Source organism: Onychomys torridus, chromosome 16, assembly GCF_903995425.1.
Source record: "Onychomys torridus chromosome 16, mOncTor1.1, whole genome shotgun sequence".
NCBI lineage: Eukaryota > Metazoa > Chordata > Mammalia > Rodentia > Cricetidae > Onychomys > Onychomys torridus.
The window spans coordinates 56267098-56285491 of NC_050458.1; the positions used below are offsets into that span (position 1 = coordinate 56267098).

General features: G+C 43.8%; 1 protein-coding gene across 1 annotated transcript in view; it reads right to left on the reverse strand.

Annotated features, from left to right (window-relative positions):
• Slc2a13 (solute carrier family 2 member 13) overlaps nucleotides 1-18109 on the reverse strand; it is a 296552-nt gene extending 278443 nt beyond the window's left edge. The window contains exon 1 of the mRNA XM_036208221.1: nucleotides 17461-18109. Within this exon, the coding sequence (XP_036064114.1) occupies nucleotides 17461-17983 (523 nt within the window). The 5' untranslated portion in view covers nucleotides 17984-18109. The remainder of the gene's footprint in view (nucleotides 1-17460) is intronic.
• Between the last annotated feature and the right edge of the window lie 285 nt (nucleotides 18110-18394).

Consider the following 18394-nt stretch of genomic DNA (forward strand, 5'->3'; position numbering starts at 1 on the left):
AGGTCTGTCTACTACAAGTCCAAGTGACCACAGTCTGAAACCTTTCAGACTATGAACCAAGATAAACCTGTCCTCTTCTAATTGATCTGTGCCAGGCATTTTGTCCTAAGGGCAGAGAGCTGGTACAAGGGGTGCTAGCTTTGGCCAAAGGCCCTGACTGGTCTCCCACAGTAAGGGGAGGAAGGAAATAAGGGGCATCTGAGAGGATGCCCAGCAGACGGGGATGGAGGTTTGGAGAAGCCTTGATGCTGCATTGCCAAATGAGCAAGACACTTTTTGAGAGAAAACAGTAAGCACTAAGATGTGCACTTGATTTAGGCAAGGAGTTAAGAACCCACAGGAGCTACACCCAGTGCCACTGTTAACAAATGCATTCTTTACAGTGGTTTGGACATTTCTTGAAATCTTCATCCCTTATATCCCACACGCTTAGAGGTGAAGTAAAATGTGGTGGTAGTGGGAGGGGGGGGGTCAGTCAGTCTTTCCAATGTTCGTATCTGCATCTTTTAAAACAAAACAAAACCCCCTGAACCCTAAGCAAAGAGAATGAAAAACAAGAAAGGAAGAGTAAAGAAAACCTTCATTGTGAGAGGTGGAAGCTGGGGAGATGGCTCAATCCATCAACTGCTTGTTATACAACATAGGGACAATTTAGGTCCCCAGCCCCAATAAAAAATAGTACATGACAAAAAAAAAAAAATGTAATCCTAACACTGGGAGGTAGAGACGGGGGTCTGTGGAGCTTGCTGGCCAGCTAACGTAGTTCCAAGTTCAACGACAGACCTGATCTCAGAAAATAAGGTATAGAGTAATATCCAAAGGCGTCTGACATTGGCTTCTAGACTACAAAACGCAAACATCCTGTACTTGTACAAACAAGTGCACACATATCCACCACACATACACACTCACACAAAAGACCCTTTACACACATGTACACTATATATATAGTTGGATGTCTGCTTCCAAGCTCTGTATACCTAGAATTCATTTTTGTGTACATATTTGTGTGGTGTATGTATTTGATGTGTGTGTGTGTGTGTATGTGTGTGTGTGTGTGTGTGTGTGTGTGTGCATATTCATGTGTGTGACTGTGGGGGGTGCCACAGGGCACATGTGGAGGTCAAAGGGCAACTTCAGGTGTTAGCCTAAGGGTCTCTCATTGTTCTCCACTGTGTACAGCAGGCTAGCTGGCCCCTCGAGATACCAGGGACCTTCCTGAGTCCTCCCCACATCTCACCTGTCTCTCCCCTCCCACCTTCTGGGATTAAAGACACACGTGATTGTAGGCAGCATTCTATGAGTTCTGGGAGATCTGAACTCAGTCCTCATGCTTGCATGGCAAGCCCTTTACCCAAAGCCCCCCCACCAAGTAATTTCTCAGTTACAATTAATGTATCCATACAACTAAGTTCTGTTTCTTGCTGGACCAAGGGCTTGCTATTGCTTGGCTTATTACTGGATTCCTAGGAGACTTAGGAGGAACGTGGAGAACAGAGAGACAGAGAACGGAGTGGGATAAGAAGAGTTTGTGTGGACGAGATAGAAGATGAGGAAGAGTCAGATGGGGAAGTACTAGCTGGGTAAGAACAAGGTGAGATTATAAATTAAGGTGAAAAGGACCTAGGTGAGGCAGAATTAGGATGAGAGAACATCTAACCATTTCCCAATCACTAGCACATGGAGGTTTCCCCCATGACTTTAAAGTTACAATACATATTGAACCTCTATCAATATATGTATGAAAAATGACCCTTTAATTTCCTTAAATTATAATCTCTGAAGTGAACTTTCTAAGCCAAATAGTAATCTTCCACAAGAAATGAACATGCACAGATCTCCTCATATTCCAAACACTTTCCAAGTATTTACTTAAATATCATACATGTCATACATATATCAGTAATTCTAAACAAGTTTATTGAATGAATTAAAGAAAAAATGAAGGAAATATGTCAAACATGTCTGCTTATCATCTAGAATAGTCTCTCTCTATATATATTTACACATATATATATATGTATATATATATATATATATATATATATATATATATATATATATATATATATATATATATATATATAGAGAGAGAGAGAGAGAGAGAGAGAGGGGGAGAGAGAGAGAGAGAGAGAGAGAGAGTCAGAAAACCTATCCAGTCATGTTTTCTAGAGATCAGTGAGACACACGAGTTTTTACTCTAAATTATCATTAAGGCTAAGCAGTTTCTCAAGAGTTGTGGTTTTTTTTTCCCTAATTAGATTTTTCTCTTGATTTTAGTCTTTTAAATATACTTTATATACAAATATTTTATTTTGGTAATTAATTTTACTCAAGTGTTCCTATTTGTAGCCTTACTATTTATAACCTGTTTAGGGATTATTTTTAAAAACCTGTAATGAAAGATATTGGGTCTATAGAGAAAGTTCAGTCGGTATGCTTGTAAAAGCATGGGGACCTGAGTTTGGACCTGACGTCCATGTAAAACGCCAGGCATGGTGGCATGCATTTATAATTCAAGTATCAGGAGGTGTAAAAGAAGTGCTGGGGGTTGCTGACCAGCTTATCTTGTGATTTGGTAAGCTCCATATTCAGCAAAAGATTTGATTTTAAGAAAACAAGGTAGAGACCAAGAGAAGCAGACATCCAAGTCTGTTCTCCATATGCACAAGCATGCAGCTCCCCTCCCCAGAAGTTGTAACTAACAGATTAAAAAGGGAAAACTAGGGGCTGCAGAGATGGATCAGAGGTTAAGAGCACTGGCTTCTCTTCCAGAAGACCTGGGTTCGATTTCCAGCACTCACATGTGGGCTCACAACCATCTGCAAATCCAGTTTCAGGAGATCCAACAGCTTTTTCCAGTCTCTGCACTATGATACATGTGCATATATCCAAGCAATACACGCATACACATAAAACAAAAATAAATACATCTAAAAGATGTAATAAAGGGGGGAAGTTTTTTCTATTCTTGCCTTTAAAACTTTAAAGACTTGTAAATGAATGTGAGATTAATAAGAAGTCTAGGCTTCAGTCCTACTACCCTTGTCCATGTTCTTAATTATTTCCTTTACTACTTAATAATTATTTCTTATGCCGGGCGGTGGTGGCGCACGCCTTTAATCCCAGCACTCAGAAGGCAGAGGCAAGCGGATCTCTGTGAGTTCGAGGCCAGCCTGGTCTACCAAGCGAGTTCCAGGAAAGGCACAAAGCTACACAGAGAAACCCTGTCTCGAAAAACAAAAAAACAAAAAACAAACAAACAAAAAATAATTATTTCTTTTCCAAGTTATACTCATTTGTCCAAATCAAAACTCTTATAATGTTGCATGTATCACTGGAACTTCAGTTTTGATTTGAATATCAGACATATATTATTCATTTGGAGTCATTTTTTAGCTTGAGTTGCTATCTCTCATTACTGTTTCCCAATCTTATTACTACTTTGTCAAAAGGCATTTTGTCAAGATTCTAGGAAGTCTCTCCCCGGGACTTTATTATTACGTCCGCTCTATGTATATACTCTGCCCAACATTACCATCTTGCATCTCTTTTGCCTTCACAATTAAGGGCTGGATTCTCCCATATGAAGATGGGTGACTCTCAGCACCATTCAACCAGGCTTGATCTACCTAACGTCCCGGTCTCAGCAATTCCTTTCATTCATCCTGGATCCAAAGCAAATGCTAACCAACCTCTGTTCAGAGAGAAATGCATTCAGAAAACATCCACACACAGACTGCGTATTATAATCTATTGCAACTGACTTCATACCATACCTTTACCTCAAGAACAAAGATGAGATTTCTATGACACTCTGCACTTCAAAGAAAAATAATAATGGAATATTAGCATTCTATTCTCTCTAGATTATTTGACTAAAGTGTGATGAATTTTAACATCGGAAATCATCTTCAAGAGATGGACATAAATAATAAATGCCTAAAGAGCATAAATATTTCCCTGATATAATGTAGGGATGAATATATTTATGAAATTCCCCCTAACATTTACTAGGAAAAAATGAGGCAAAAGCCTTTTTTCTTACATATTTACCAGCCCTGCTGGTTCAACTGTCAGGCAGGCCAGAAGGTTGTGGGCCCTGCAGAGTGCCTTGGGAACAAGACAGTCAAACTCTCTCCTAAAAAAAATCACACAGGCTTAATGTTCTGCACAGGCCTTCAAGGCAGAAGGAGTGGAGGGTAGCCGATGAGCCATTCTCTTCCTACCATGACAGCAAATGTTGAAATAAGGAAAGCATGACAATCTCTGAGTAGAGGTTATGATAATATTAATTTTTAAAACGCTTATATTCCAAAATATTTTAAACCTATAGACCGACCTGTTTACAACTCATTTTCAGTCTCTACACAATTTTTCTTTCAAAACTAGAAGCAGTTAAAAAGTAAATGGTTAGCATTTAGACTCTCCCATCCAAGAACTAAGCAGGCCAGACCCTACCTAGCCCCAGAGATCAGATGAGATCAGGCCCATTCAGGGTAATATGGCCATAGACGGGTGTTTAGTTACACGTACTGGTTTCAAATGGTCTGTGTTGTACATAACAAATTCCTCATCTGAAGTCATAAACTCACCTCAAAGTATTAAAACTGACCTTTATATGAAAGCTTCAATTTGAAAATTCCTCTGGTTGCACAGCTATAACTTTGAAGTTTTGCCTTGTTTTATTAAGATCATCCTTTATCTCCTAAAAGGCAGACCTATCTTTCCCACTGAGAGTATTTTACTGATAAACACAGAAAATAATTACAAGACGGGACTGGTCTAATATCGCAGTTCCAGATGGCCCCTTCCTAGCAGCCATGAGGACACTCTTAACAAACAGGTTCATGGCTTCCCAGCTTTCTATTAAACGATCCCTCCACCTTGAAACTTTGTGTTGGCTCCCACTTTCCCACTAGAAGAGGCCCCTCTCTCATATCAACTATAACCATCAAGATGCATTTGAAAACTCCGTCTGCCTTGCTGGCTATAAGCTTAAATAATATAAACTGGGTATGGAGAGATAGCATTGCCCTGTTTTCAAGTTACTCACTGTCTTGCAAATTTATTTAAATAATATCACAGAAGACCAATGTAAATCTGCTACTAGTTGTAAGTAACATTCTAGTTTCTTTGGCTGTAAAATGATGCTAAGAGTATCGGCAGAGATGTACCCCTAATTACAAGCACCAGCATTTACTGTCAGCTGACGTTGTGAATTTGGGTGTGGCTAAATGGACATGCATATGAAGGGCAGAGTAGAGAAGAGTCTCAGGTATCATTCCTTAGGCACTATCGACTCTGCCTTTTCCTGAGACAGGGTCTCTGCCTGGCCTACAGTTCACCAAGACTAGGATAGATGGCCAGAGAGAGCCTTAAGGACCCATCAATATCCACCTCCTACCACTGGGGTCACAAGAGCCTTGCGAGGCCTGGTATTGTTTGTTCTTTCTTTCTTTAATGTGTGTTCTAACCAGGAACTCCGGAACTCCAGTCCTTACAAGCATTTTATCAAGTGCTGACCTCCCTCATCATCTTTACATGCATTAGCTCACTTAATTGTCACAACAGCTTTTTCTAACTGCCCGAGGCCACTATAGGGCTCTTAATAACTGCCACATATAGGCGTGATGGCAACATAGGTTAAACAGAGAATGTTTAACAACCACTGATGCTTTGTTCCACTAGGCATGTGAAAAAACACTTTACAAATACAAATGCCTTTATCTTGTGGGCCACAAGAATATATTATAGAGATTTAGATGGATAGTAAAGCTATACCTAGAAATTTCAAGGTATTTTTCTAGAGGCAAGCCATTTGTTGTGGAGTATTTGGTGTTATCCAGTTTTTAATATTTCAGCTATCTTCTGCTATGAAATTCTTGTGTGCCCAAATACTTCCAGACTATTTTGGCAAACAGCTAAGCTTCTCAGACACTGTTCTTCTAGGTACTAACACCCCTTACAGAGCCTAGGAGACAAGCAGGCTGTAGATGCACAGCTTTGTTTCTTGTGCAAATGAAGCTTGGACTATCCCCCTTCCTTCCGGGCCTAGGGGTATGAAGAGATTGACTGGAGACTATAGGACCTTTGCATAACCAGGTGCAGTAAGGACTGCAGGGAAATCCCAGAGGAGACACAGAACCACACGGCGCCAGAGAGAAGGGAGGAAGACAGAGCTTCTGTAGAGGGTAAGGCAGATCTTTTGTAGAGTTTATCAGGGCCAGGGTAAGGAGCCAGGAAGGAACAGAGGATGAAGATCAGGTCAAAAGCATAGGGGCTTACTAAAACTATGAGGACAGGAAAAGTGGGCACAGAGAGGAGCCGAATGTGAGGACAGAGCCGAAGCTGTATAGACAGAATTTTGTCATAGAGGAATGAAGTTAATGGACAAATGAGCATAGTGTACATGGATTCCTTTCCCTCAGATACATGCCGTACATAGCATCTTTCCCAGGACTCTGGGAGGAATTTTGTCAGGGCAGGAACTCGGGAAAATTCCATTATTCCTACCTTTAACCTTCCCAGAACCCTTTGGGGTAGGTACTGTCACTCGACAGGTGAAGAAACTGGAGCATAAGGCAATAAAGAATTGGACAGGCCACTCAGCTCCTAAGCAGCCAGCCTCTGTGCAGCCAGGCAGTTCTGGTTCCCAGGGCTTGGGAACAACCACCCTTCATTAATTGACTGCCACTACTGCAACGGAGGAACTATGAGAGTTTCCAGCTTTCCGCTATAGCATGATTCTGCTGGATATTTCACATGCTTGTCAGTTTTGCTATTTAGTCAAAAGATTATTATGTAAAAAGTATGCCATGGAAGGATATAAATACTATTAACACCTCATCATCCAAACCCTAAACCCATGGTGCTCTGGTTACCAGAGGAAATCAGCTGTGCTCAAAAATGATTCCTCTCAAGGAATGAAGTGTCAAATGTCAGGGCTGTGGTTCCGAGCAAACGCTGTGGTGATGAAGCTGGTCTGAGAAGGAGTACACATGCACATCCTGCACTGTCCTTGCATAGCCAACACAGTACTGGGATCACCTGTGTGCCTTCCTCTGCAACACATCAGGCCTTTAAGAACACAGTCTGTTTTTATCTTTGCCTTCTTGAACCCAACATAGACATCACTCATGACCATTGATATGAAGTCACAACATGCCCCCATGGATGGGCATGCCCAGCGGACCTAGACACTTCCACCTAGTTATTTCTGGTTCAAAATAGCCATTTCCTGGTCAAAACATGTCACGTGACTAGGACTCTATGGCTTTGCATGGTTGCGTAAAGCACGAGAGATTGTGCCTGCAGCCATGGGCTCTACACACAGCCATGTGATCTACGCACCTGCGTGGAGTAGCCACATGAGTTCCTGTACACATGCGCAGCTCACCCTTTATAAGCCGGCGCCATTTTTGCACTGGTCTCTCACCCTTTCTCTTGACCACGTGTGTTTCCCACAGGCCTGTTCACATCTGTCTCTTTCTCTCCTATCTTAATAAAACTCTTCTGTGGATTTGTCGTGTTTGGGGACATTTCCTCACAGGGTAAGAGCACCAAATAACTAACAACCATGATGCTGAGAGAGTTCAGAAAAGAAGCAGAAGAGAAAACAAATGTGAGCCTCGAGGGAGACGGGAAAAGCACGTTGGGCCCTTCAGTTGCCACATCTCAGCCTCATCTGTGCGGTTCAAATCCTAGGGGTCATTTCCATGGGTTCTGGATGCCCCTAATACAGATGCAGAGTAATGGAGCCCCCATAGATGAACATCAGAGCCCTGAGCCAGGGAAGCATGCTCCACCCTGGTCTGTTTTCCTAATTGTTACTCCTGAACACAAGTCAGTTCTAAAAACTTCACAGGAACAATTAAAAGGGTTTGGGGTGGGGGGACTGGTGTTCAGACTGGCTTCCAACTCCTGGGCTCAAGGAACCCATCTTCCTACCTCAGCCTCCCTCATAGATGGAATTACAGACACACTGCCATGCCCAGCTAAACGTCTCTATTATAAATGTCATGTTCAGAGGAGGAAAATAACCTGTGCAATGAGGCCATAATGGGGAGCTGGGATATGCACTTGCAGAAGAGTGAACTGGACCCTCACTTACAGCATACACACAAATGCACTAACACAGGTTGAAGACATAATACCTAAAACTCCCAGAAGAAAACCTAAGGGAAAAGCGTAGGTACGACAGCTTGGGCATGATTTCTTGGCTACCACAACAAAAGCTGAGGCAATAAACAGCATGGGAACAGGCAAATGGGAGGAACATCAAGCTTAGAACCCGCACAAAGGGACTGGAGAGATGGCTCAGTGTCTAAGAGCATGTGGTGCTTTTGTTGAACACCCAAATTCACTCCCCAGTACCCATGTCGGGGACTCACCAGTGACTCACTCCTGGTCCGGTAGATCCAGTGTCCTCTTCTGGACACTGTGAACACTTCCATTCACACATGCACATCCTCACACATATAAACAAATAAGAATCAAATAAACTTAAAAATATAACTAAAAGACTGCACAACGAACACAACCACCAGAGTGAAATGGCCACCTATGAGATAGGCAGATAGATAGACAGACAGACAGACAGACAGATAGATAGGCAGATAGATAGATAGATAGATAGATAGATAGATAGATAGATGATAGATAGATAGACAGATAGATAGATAGATAGATAGATAGATAGATAGACAGACAGATAGATAGATAGATATGAACCTACAACCTAACAAAAAATAACCCAGTTAAAAAACTAGAAGTAGAATATGAGGAGTTCAAGGGTAGCCTCAACTACATAGCAAGTTTGAGGTCAGCCTGAATTACAGGAGACCTTGTGCAAAAAAAAAAAAAAAAAGGTATAGGATTTGAATACTTTCCAAAAGAGACCTACATATGACCAACATGCACATGAAAAGTTTCCAGCACTGCTGATTTTAAGAGAAAGGAAAACTGTCCCTTGATTAGGATCCCCACTATCCAAAGAAAGGACAAATAAGAGGCGCCAGCTCATACACAAACAACTGAAATGGTGCACCATGGGAATTCGAGCCAGGGCAGCCTCCGTGGAGAAGAGTGTAGAGGTTCAGCAGAAAATTGAAAATAGGACTACCATCTGTCCTGGCAATCCTATTTCTGGATGTGTATCCAAAAGAATTCAGAGCAGGATCTCAGCCAGATCCCAGCACGCCTGTGCTCACTGGTCAATTATGGGCTACAGCAAAGACACAGACATGAGGCAAATGCCCGCAAATGCCATCAGTGGATGAACGAATGAAGGAGATTCTATCACACACATACACACACACAGGGGGTTCTAACAAGGAAATCCAACATGGATAAATCTCAGGAACTTTGTGCTATGTAAACTAAGCCAGTCACAGAGGGACAAAGAACAAATACTGCCGGAGTCCGTTTATAGAACGTGAAGTCATCAAAACCATAAAACATAGGGAGGTGGTTAAAGGGGCATAAACTTTCAGTTTTTCAGGATGAACACTTTCTGGCAATCTGTTGTGTGACATGTAAACATCCCCCACACTACAAACTACATACTTCAGAATGGTCAATGTGGTAAATTTAATGTTTAGTATTATCACAATTTTAAATTTCATTTTTATTTATTTGCTTATATATTTATAAAATTTATTATCACAATTTAAAAAATATCACATTTTTTTTTAAAAAAAACTACTTTGATGGGGCTCGAGAGAGGTTCAGTGGTTACGAGCACTGGCTGCTCTTCCAGAGGACCCACATCCAGTTCCTAGCACCCACATGGTGGCTCACAACTATCTATAACTCCAGGGCTACATGATCCAGTGCCCTCTTCTGACCTCTGTGGGAACCAGGCATGCATGTGGTGCACATACATACAGGCAAAACACTCATGCATATAAAGTTTAAACTTTTTAATTTTTAAAAGATTTGAGAATATTAATTAAAGGGAATTTACTTTGAAATAAAAATTAATGTTCCCATGGGAAATGGCAAAGAACAGCGACATCAGACTCAGAGAGGCTGGTCACTACACTGTGGTTCAGCCCAGACACGCCCTTTTGGGTGGATGTGAACTATTCCCCAGGGCTCACATGTTTGATCTTGGGTCCCAGCTGGTGGCACTGTTTTGGAGGTGGTAGAATCTTAGAAGGTGGAGCCTCACTGGAGGAAGCGAGTCTCTGGGTGCTAGCCTTGAGGCTTCAGAGCCTGGTCTACTTCTCGGTTGTTCTGTTTCCTTTATAGGCTGGTCCGCTTCCCTCAGTTGCCTGCCCTGAGGAGATTCTTCCCAGAGTCCCGAAGAAGTTGTTACAAGGCGGCTGGGATACTAATCTGGGGGATATCAGATGAATCTATGTACTGTACACCGAGCTCTTAGTCCATTCACTTTACTCTTCTAAGTCAAAATCTCTCTACACAGCTTCAATTCTGTTCTCATACTTAACTCCTCTCTGTCCCTTCCTCTCTTGTCCCCTCAGCGTCCTATCCAAGTTCCTTCCTTCTTCCTTCTCCCTCCTCTCTTTCCAGTCCAGTCTAAAAAACCCATACCAACCGGAAGCTCTCTGACTCCGCTGCTTTCTCATTGGTCAGGACAAGTCTGCTCTACAGCTAGCTAGGAATTCTGCATCATAGCTTGATGCACCTAGCATGAAAAGGCCCTTTTTGTGCTGAGTATTGTTAGAGGGGGGAGTCTAGAGGCGCAACTTGGGAAGCTGTGGAAGAAAGGAAGGTCTAAGCTTAATGTGCACAAGAAACAAAGCTGTGTACCTAACACCTGCCTGGTGTAGGTAGTGTCTCCATATGGATATTTATCTTAAGTCTGGAGACTAGCTGGTGGTCTGGAGTGCTTATTTTGTCTGCCCTTTGTCCTTAGAGGTTTGAGAGGTATCTCAGATAAAATGCTCTTGTCCCAGAAGGCCCTAGCCTAGGATGCTTGCTAAAGGAGATAACTACAGAAGGCAGACATCTGATTCTAATGCTAAAAAAGGTAAAACAAAAACCTGGAAAAAGGAAGTCATCTTGCCTGTGTCACAGTTGGGGGAAGTATCCAAATACCTCAGTTGTATTGGGGAAATAGTACCCAATGAATAATCAAATACACCGTTGTAGAAATGGAAAAGCTACAATAGCACACGAGAAATTCATAGCAGGAACCAGCTAATATTCAAAAGCCAATATCATCAAGACTCTTTAAGACTTGGCTTTATCCTCTGGAAAGGCCCTTGGCTTCTTCCGGGTATAGCTTTGTCATAGTCAGCTGAATTCCTACTTCATATTTCTACATCCTGCAGCACTTCCTGGTCCACTACAATCTACAAATCATGAGCTTGCATTAACTCTTCCTCCTTTGAAATGCTTCTTGTTCGGAATTTATTTCACTTTGAAACCCAACCTCTTAGATGCCGTATTGTATTGTCCTACCTAGTAGCTCTGTGGCTATGAGGAAATCACTCAGCCATTTCTGCCAAAATATTTTCATCTTAAAAGTAGCAGTTACATTCTCCCACTCAATTATTGAAAAGACTACATGAATTTGTATACAGCCTGCAAGAAGTATAAGCATTCAATGAATTATCAGTTCTTAGATGTGATACTCTGCCAAGAAAAATGACTGCCTAGACTCAGAAAAGAGGGATGTTAAAGGCACTAAGGACCAATGCTAATGCCAGTAGTCTCTAGTGACACACCTTCACACTGCATAACCTGCTAAGAAATGAGGCTACTCTGTGTGGCTTATGACACATACTGCTAACTACACCCCTCCAAACTGTAGTACAAAGTCAATAAAAGGTGTATCTGTTCCCAACACACACAGACATACATAGACACACACACACACCCCTACTTGGGGAAAGCAAGTTTTAAAAGTGAAAAATTTTGAGTGTTTGAGTATAGACGTTCTTCAGGACAAGAGACATTTTTCTATCACTAGCAACAGCTACTATTAGCGAAGTACAGCTATTAATTATAGGCTGGCTGCCATATTAGTCTATCACCAGGATGAAGTTAGTTGACTTTGTGCTTGCATCACAGAAAAGGGAAATACAGAAGTCTCATGAACAACTTAATATAACTCATGTTAATGACCACCTTACTCACTTGTGGAGAGTGTTCTCATGCTATAGACAACCAGAATCAGGCCATAATCCACCAAGACTCTGCAAGGTCAAACTCTGTGCCAACAGATGGGACAAGGAAGATGTGAGATGGTTAGCATGTATGCATGCATGCAAGGAAGCACTGGTGTCAAGGGGAGCTCCATGTATACATGTTTCATATCAACTGAGAAAATAAGACCAATAGAATACAGAAGTCCAGCTTTTAAATAAAAAAAATGTCTGAAAACAACTTTTTAAAAAACAAATTTATCATGCTGTCATCCCCACAGAAATATTTTTACATTAACTGCTTATTTGAAAATCCAACTGCTTCAGGTTAACAATGCTCAGCCTAATGACAAGCATCTACATTAATCTCCATATTGTATGGCATTTATTTTGATCAAACAAGGTTTTATATTTGTTTACAGTATGGAATGGAAATTTAAAGAGACAGTGATACTTCGGAAAGGATTGCTCAGTAGGCTCTACCAACTCCAAACTGCAAGAGGAAGCTATAAATGGTATTCTAGCAGAAGTACTGACAGACGGGGAGGGAAACTGAGGTAAACCTAAGAGTTCCACAAATCTGACACTATGTAAAGTGCTGTGATGTCAGTTCTCAGGAAAGGTCTGAACAGTAGTGAATCTCAGATTTCCAGCCCCTTGATATTCCCTAGAAGAGCACTAAGACACAAGTTATCAGTTGTGATAAAGGGCCAGAACTCTCCTGCATGTGTGATTATAGGACCATGTTCTTAGACTCTGCTGCCTCTAAACATGATAAGCATGAGAACACAGGGACAGAGCAAAAATAAGTGAGCAAATTCTCACATTCTTTCACTAGATTTATTTTCATTATTTTTAAGCAAATGTAAGGAGGGGAAGTTTGTGTACATACATGCAGTGCCCAGAGAGGCTGGATTCCCAGGCGGTAATGAACTGTCCAACATGGGTGCTGGGAACCAAACTCAGGTCCTCTGAAAGAGCAGTATACATTCTTAATTGCTGAACCATCCCCAACCCTAGCCCCTCAGTCATTTTATTTTAAAACATTATTATAAGTATACCCCAGTTTAAGAAAATCAAAGAATAAAGACACCTACAAAAATGGACTTTGTGTGAGGGGCACACCTAAATAAGATTATTCTGTTAATTTCAGGGATCGAACATATGTGATCTGTTCGAACTAAATCTTCAAGTTTAAAAATGTAAAAAGCAGGGGCAATAATAAAGTCTGGTCTCTGTACTGAATGAGGCAAAATGAAAAAGTGTGCTCTGTGCACAACAGCACTCAGGACATTGTTTTGCTACAGCTCACCAAGAAAATAGATTTCTCTACCCTCTGCCCCCCCCCCAAAAGCACAGTACCCTTTCTTTCCAATGCTTATCTTCAAGATTCATTGAACACAGATCAGTAAGGACTCTAATTCTTTTTTAAAGATCTCTATTGAAGAGACCGATGGGTCTTCGATGCCTTGCTCAAGTCTTCTCCACGCTCCCCAACTCTGCAAAGAATTTCTAGCTCTAAAGATCTTCCAAGAGACAAGAAAATTGGGAAGAAAGAGAGAAGAGCTACAAAGCAGAATGGAAAGCAGAAAGGGGTTTTGGGAAGCTTCATGGAGTTACAGCCATGGCTGGAGCCTCCATGGCTGCAGGGACTGGCCCTGCACACACAGCCTCTAAACAGACTCTGGCTGCCCACCCAGGCAGATGATCCACTCAGTCTTTCAATCAGCCACACTTCAAAGCCTGACTTTTCTGTGCCTTCACACCCACGGTGAGCTCCACTTGAAATGTCTAGTAAAGTCAAACAGAAAGAAAGACTTTTAAGATCTTGCTCACTGAATCCTGATTTTATATCTATGACCTTTGCATGTAACTGCTGGAAAGTTTCCACATCCAGCAACAGGAGACCTGGACAGAGGTAGGAGGATTAGATGAGACAGCATAAATAAAGAATTCTCCTGTGCCCAGGACCTACAGGGTAGGAAATCAGCACTTCCTCACTTCCTGCTTGTATAATCTACTGGACTCCTACTTATCGTTCAACCTCTAACTTAAACATTGCCTCTGTAAAATCTTCCTTAATTCTGTATCAGTTGAGATGTTATTTTTAGTTGTGTATGAATGTGTCTGTACGGGGCTACGTGCATGTGACTGCAGCTGTAGCAACCCCAAAGATTTCCTGAAGCTGGAATTATAGGTGGTTGTGAGCCGCCAGACATGGATGCTGCTAACTGAACTCAGCCTCAGCAAGAGCAGATTATGCTCTCAACCACTGAGCAGTGTCTCAGGCCCCTCCAGGATCTTTTCTATGTATGCAACCAAAGCCATCAAGGACCTGCTCTCCCCATTTCTCTGGCACTTTAGGGAACCCTCTATTGCTTTGTAACTGCCTATTAACATGTCTTACTGCTCCATTTGAGAATAAACACCTCGAGGGTGGGGCTTATATTTAGCTAATTACTCCCAACCCAAATCTGACAGAATTGACCATGAGGAGACAAAAGAATGATTTCATTAAAGCACAACCCTAAAACCTTTAGATGATCCTTCAGGTATTTTCATAATGCACTCAATTTTCTTTTTCAAAGAACAATCTTAAATGATTGACAGCACACCAGCAAGAGAAGTTTTTGTTTGTTTGTTTGTTTATAAACATCAAGTTACTCAAGTCATTCAAGCATTCAACATGTTTCTTCTCTGCTCCAGGAATACAAATTTGTAAACTTGAACAAAATTAACAAAGTCCCTGTCCCAAAGGGCCTTAGATTTCCCCAGGGTAAATCTGAGGAGAAAGGATATTATGGAGAACTTGTCTAGAAATGGCACAAAACACATTTTGTTATTCAACATTTACTAAATTATCACAGGACAAAACAAAACAAAAAACCCTGCTGACCACATATAAAGATCACCTGTTTTAAAAGACCACGAGGTAAGTCCAGATTTAGTATACTAAACAGATAAAATAGATGGATTGTCTCCCACAACATCAACAGAATACTCAGGTTAGGGACCAATTTCCTTGAACCTAACAAGTAACTACGCGTTCTCTTGGAAGGCCAGCGATCTGTGAGTCCTGCTTAACCACTCCTTTGAAGCTGAAGCGGTTTTTCTGAGTTTTAGGGACCCTATGTCAAAGACTGTGTATGACAAGACACCTGTCCTTGTTCTCAAAGCTACCACAGGTCCTGCTTAGCCATTCTCACAGTGGGGGCTCTCCTTCCTCAAGTACATGGTCCATTTCCGTCTGTGTGCATTGCCTTGCTTCAATGGCCAGTGTTAAAACCCTCCTTGCCTGTCAATATGTTATTTCCATCAGTAAGCTGCTCTTCCTAGGGCACTGGTTCTCAACCTGTGGGTCAAGACAGGGAGGGGGGGTTGTTCACCTATCAGACATAGCAGAAAAAAGAGGATGAGGGCATAAGGGAGGCTATGTATCATCAAAAGCGGCATCTGGAGATGCTGAGAACAGTCTACAGCAGATTATTATCAAACGGTCCCACAGGTATAGGCCATTGCCACACAGAGATTGAATGCCCACTGGCTTGTCTGTTTGGTGGTCATTGGGGCCTTCAATTACAATTCATAAAAGTAGCAAAATTACAGTTATGATGTAGCAATGAAATAATTTTAGGGTTAAGGGTCACCACAAATGAGGAACTGTATTAAAGTGTCACAGCATTAGGAAGGTTGAGAACCACCACCCTACAGGGATAACAGCCAATTCTACCGGCCTCTTTTTGCAAAGCTGACTAGAGTCTGCTCTCCTCATAATTCTGTATCCTAGATCTACTGAAAGAACCCTGACGAGGCCTCGTCATCAACACCATGCTTCAATTTCCATCTGATACTCAGAAGTCTCATTGAGACACATCTGCAAAACATCAGTCTCGAAATATAAGTCTGGGAGCTAATAATGAGACCTTGCTAACTAAAATGCCATTTGTATGCCAGGGGAAGAAGAGAGTGAGGGCATAAGAGAGACATGGATCCCAAGCAGCATCTGGGGATGCTGACAACAGTCTAGGGAGGTTATTTATCGAAGGGTCCCACAGGCACAGACCACTGCTACACAGAATGTCCAATGCTTTGTCTGTTTGGTGATCACGTGGGCCTTCATTTACCAAAATCCACATTTTACAGAGAGCCTTGCCCAGTGTCACTAATTAACAGTAAAAGGAAGGTCAGTGATTTGGGATACAAGGAGAGTGAGTGAGCCACGGTTCCCGACAGGCAGAGTGGAATGAGTTTGCTTCTCCCTGAACCTATCTGGAAGGGTGAAAAGCAGCCACACCAAGTAGCAGTGAGTGGTTGGCTCACGGAAGGAAGTTCCAGGCATTCATCTAGCCGGCCCATAAGGAAGCAATACTTTAACAGCACCCTAAAGGAAACCGAATTATGACAGGAAACCCTTTTAAAAAGCATCATCAGTGTGACTCGGGAAACTGCCAGTGAGATTTAAATCACAAATCCCCATTTTTCCCTTCAAAGTGCTTTCTAACAACACTGAGCACATCCCAAACAGCTTCCTCTGCCAAGAGCTCACCAATAAATAGTACCTCCCGCCCTGGGCAAGAAGGTTGAAAAAAAAAAAAAAAGAATCAATGCCCAGAGAACCTAAATCTCTTCATTTCTAGAGTAAATTACAAGTATTCATCTTGCTGGGCATTCATCCACAGGAGTTGCTCCTAAATGAATTTAGGAAATGAATATGACCTTTAATAGATAATTTGGTTCCCAAATGGAAAAAAAGCAGGAAAGGCAAAACAAGAATGGTGAATGTTGGCCCAAACTAAAAGTTCTAACGGGGGCGGGGAGGAGGAAGAGACTTCATCTAGCAAAGAGGAAAGGTTGAAAGTCAACCAAAAAGTACAAAGCGAAAAGAGAAAATCATATTCTACGTATTGGAACGATGGGTCACTGCAGAAGGGATGGAACTGGAACGTAGCAGAGATTTAGGAGTTCAAAACTCCTTGACTCTACAAATTATTGTATTTTGCCTAAAGCTGTCTGGGCTGAACATCCTCAAAGAGGGCTGGTAGTAGGGAAACCACTCCGGGGCATGGCAGGGGGTGGAGACCCTCCTAAATTCAACAAGCGGCCTCAGGTTAGGCCGGATCAGGGGAAAGCTGGGCTTTCTGAAATTGCTCGAGGCTGTCCGGTGCCGACTGACCCGCGGGCGACCGCAGATTCCACGTGGGAATCCGGGAGAAGGGAGCGCATCCTTCCACAGCCACCAACCAGGGCGCTCGCCACACCGAGCCCCCGAAGAACCGCGAAGCCGGGGAGTGCAGGGGGGGAGGAAAGGAGGAGGTCAGTGGGGCTCGCGGGCGCGGCCACTCACCGATGCCGAGCCCCACGACCAGGCGGCCGGCCAGCAGCGTCTCCTTGTTGGCGGCAGCGGCCAGCACGGCGGAGCCCACGGTGCACAGGGCGCTGGCGAGCAGGATGGCGCTGCGCCGGCCGAGAGCTCCGTTCAGGGCCCCTCCGGCCAGCGCCGCGACGGCGGCCGCGCCCACCGCGCCCGACACCAGCAGCTCCTGCCACATCGCGCCCAGGCGCATCTGGCGCCGCAGCAGCAGCATGGCCCCCGACACCACGCCGGTGTCGTAGCCGAACAGGAAGCCGCCGAGCGCCGAGAAGGCGGCGGCCGCATAGACGAAGGCGGGGGTCTCGTCGCGCTGGAACTGCCGGCGAGCGGCGCGCTCCAGCTCCGCGCCCTGCAGGCTGGTGGCCGACTCGGCGGCCAGCAAGCTGCGCTCCCCGCCCGGCGCCCCGGGCTCCGGCTGCCGGCGGCGCCGCTCGCCCATCAGGCTGCTCAGGCTGCGCAGCGTGTACTCCACGTCCTCGCTCGCCTTGCGGGACATGGAAGGGGACAGGCGGGCACCGCCGGGGCGACTGCGGGGAAGTTCCGTGGGGCAGCGCGCACTCACTCGCGGCCAGCTGCTGAGCCAACCGCCTTTGCAGCCTCTGCTAGGCTGGCGCTGCGAAGCGGTCGGGGGCGGGGTCGTGCGTCACTCGGCCGTTCCGAGGGGCGGGGCCAAATGGAAAGCACCTCCTTTCGTGGGCGGGGAGAGGGAGGAGCTCCCCCTATGGGCGCGGCCCACCTCCCTCGGTGGGCGGGGTCAAGCGGCAGGGGCTGGGCCGAGGTGCTCTTGCTGGAGGCTCGGGTACCTACCTGTACCCCATGAAGCCTGCCTGGGGCCGCAGCTGAGCTGCTGGCCTGAGTGTGAAGACCCACCGGAGACTGTGCATGAGGTAAAGGTCTCTAAGCCGGA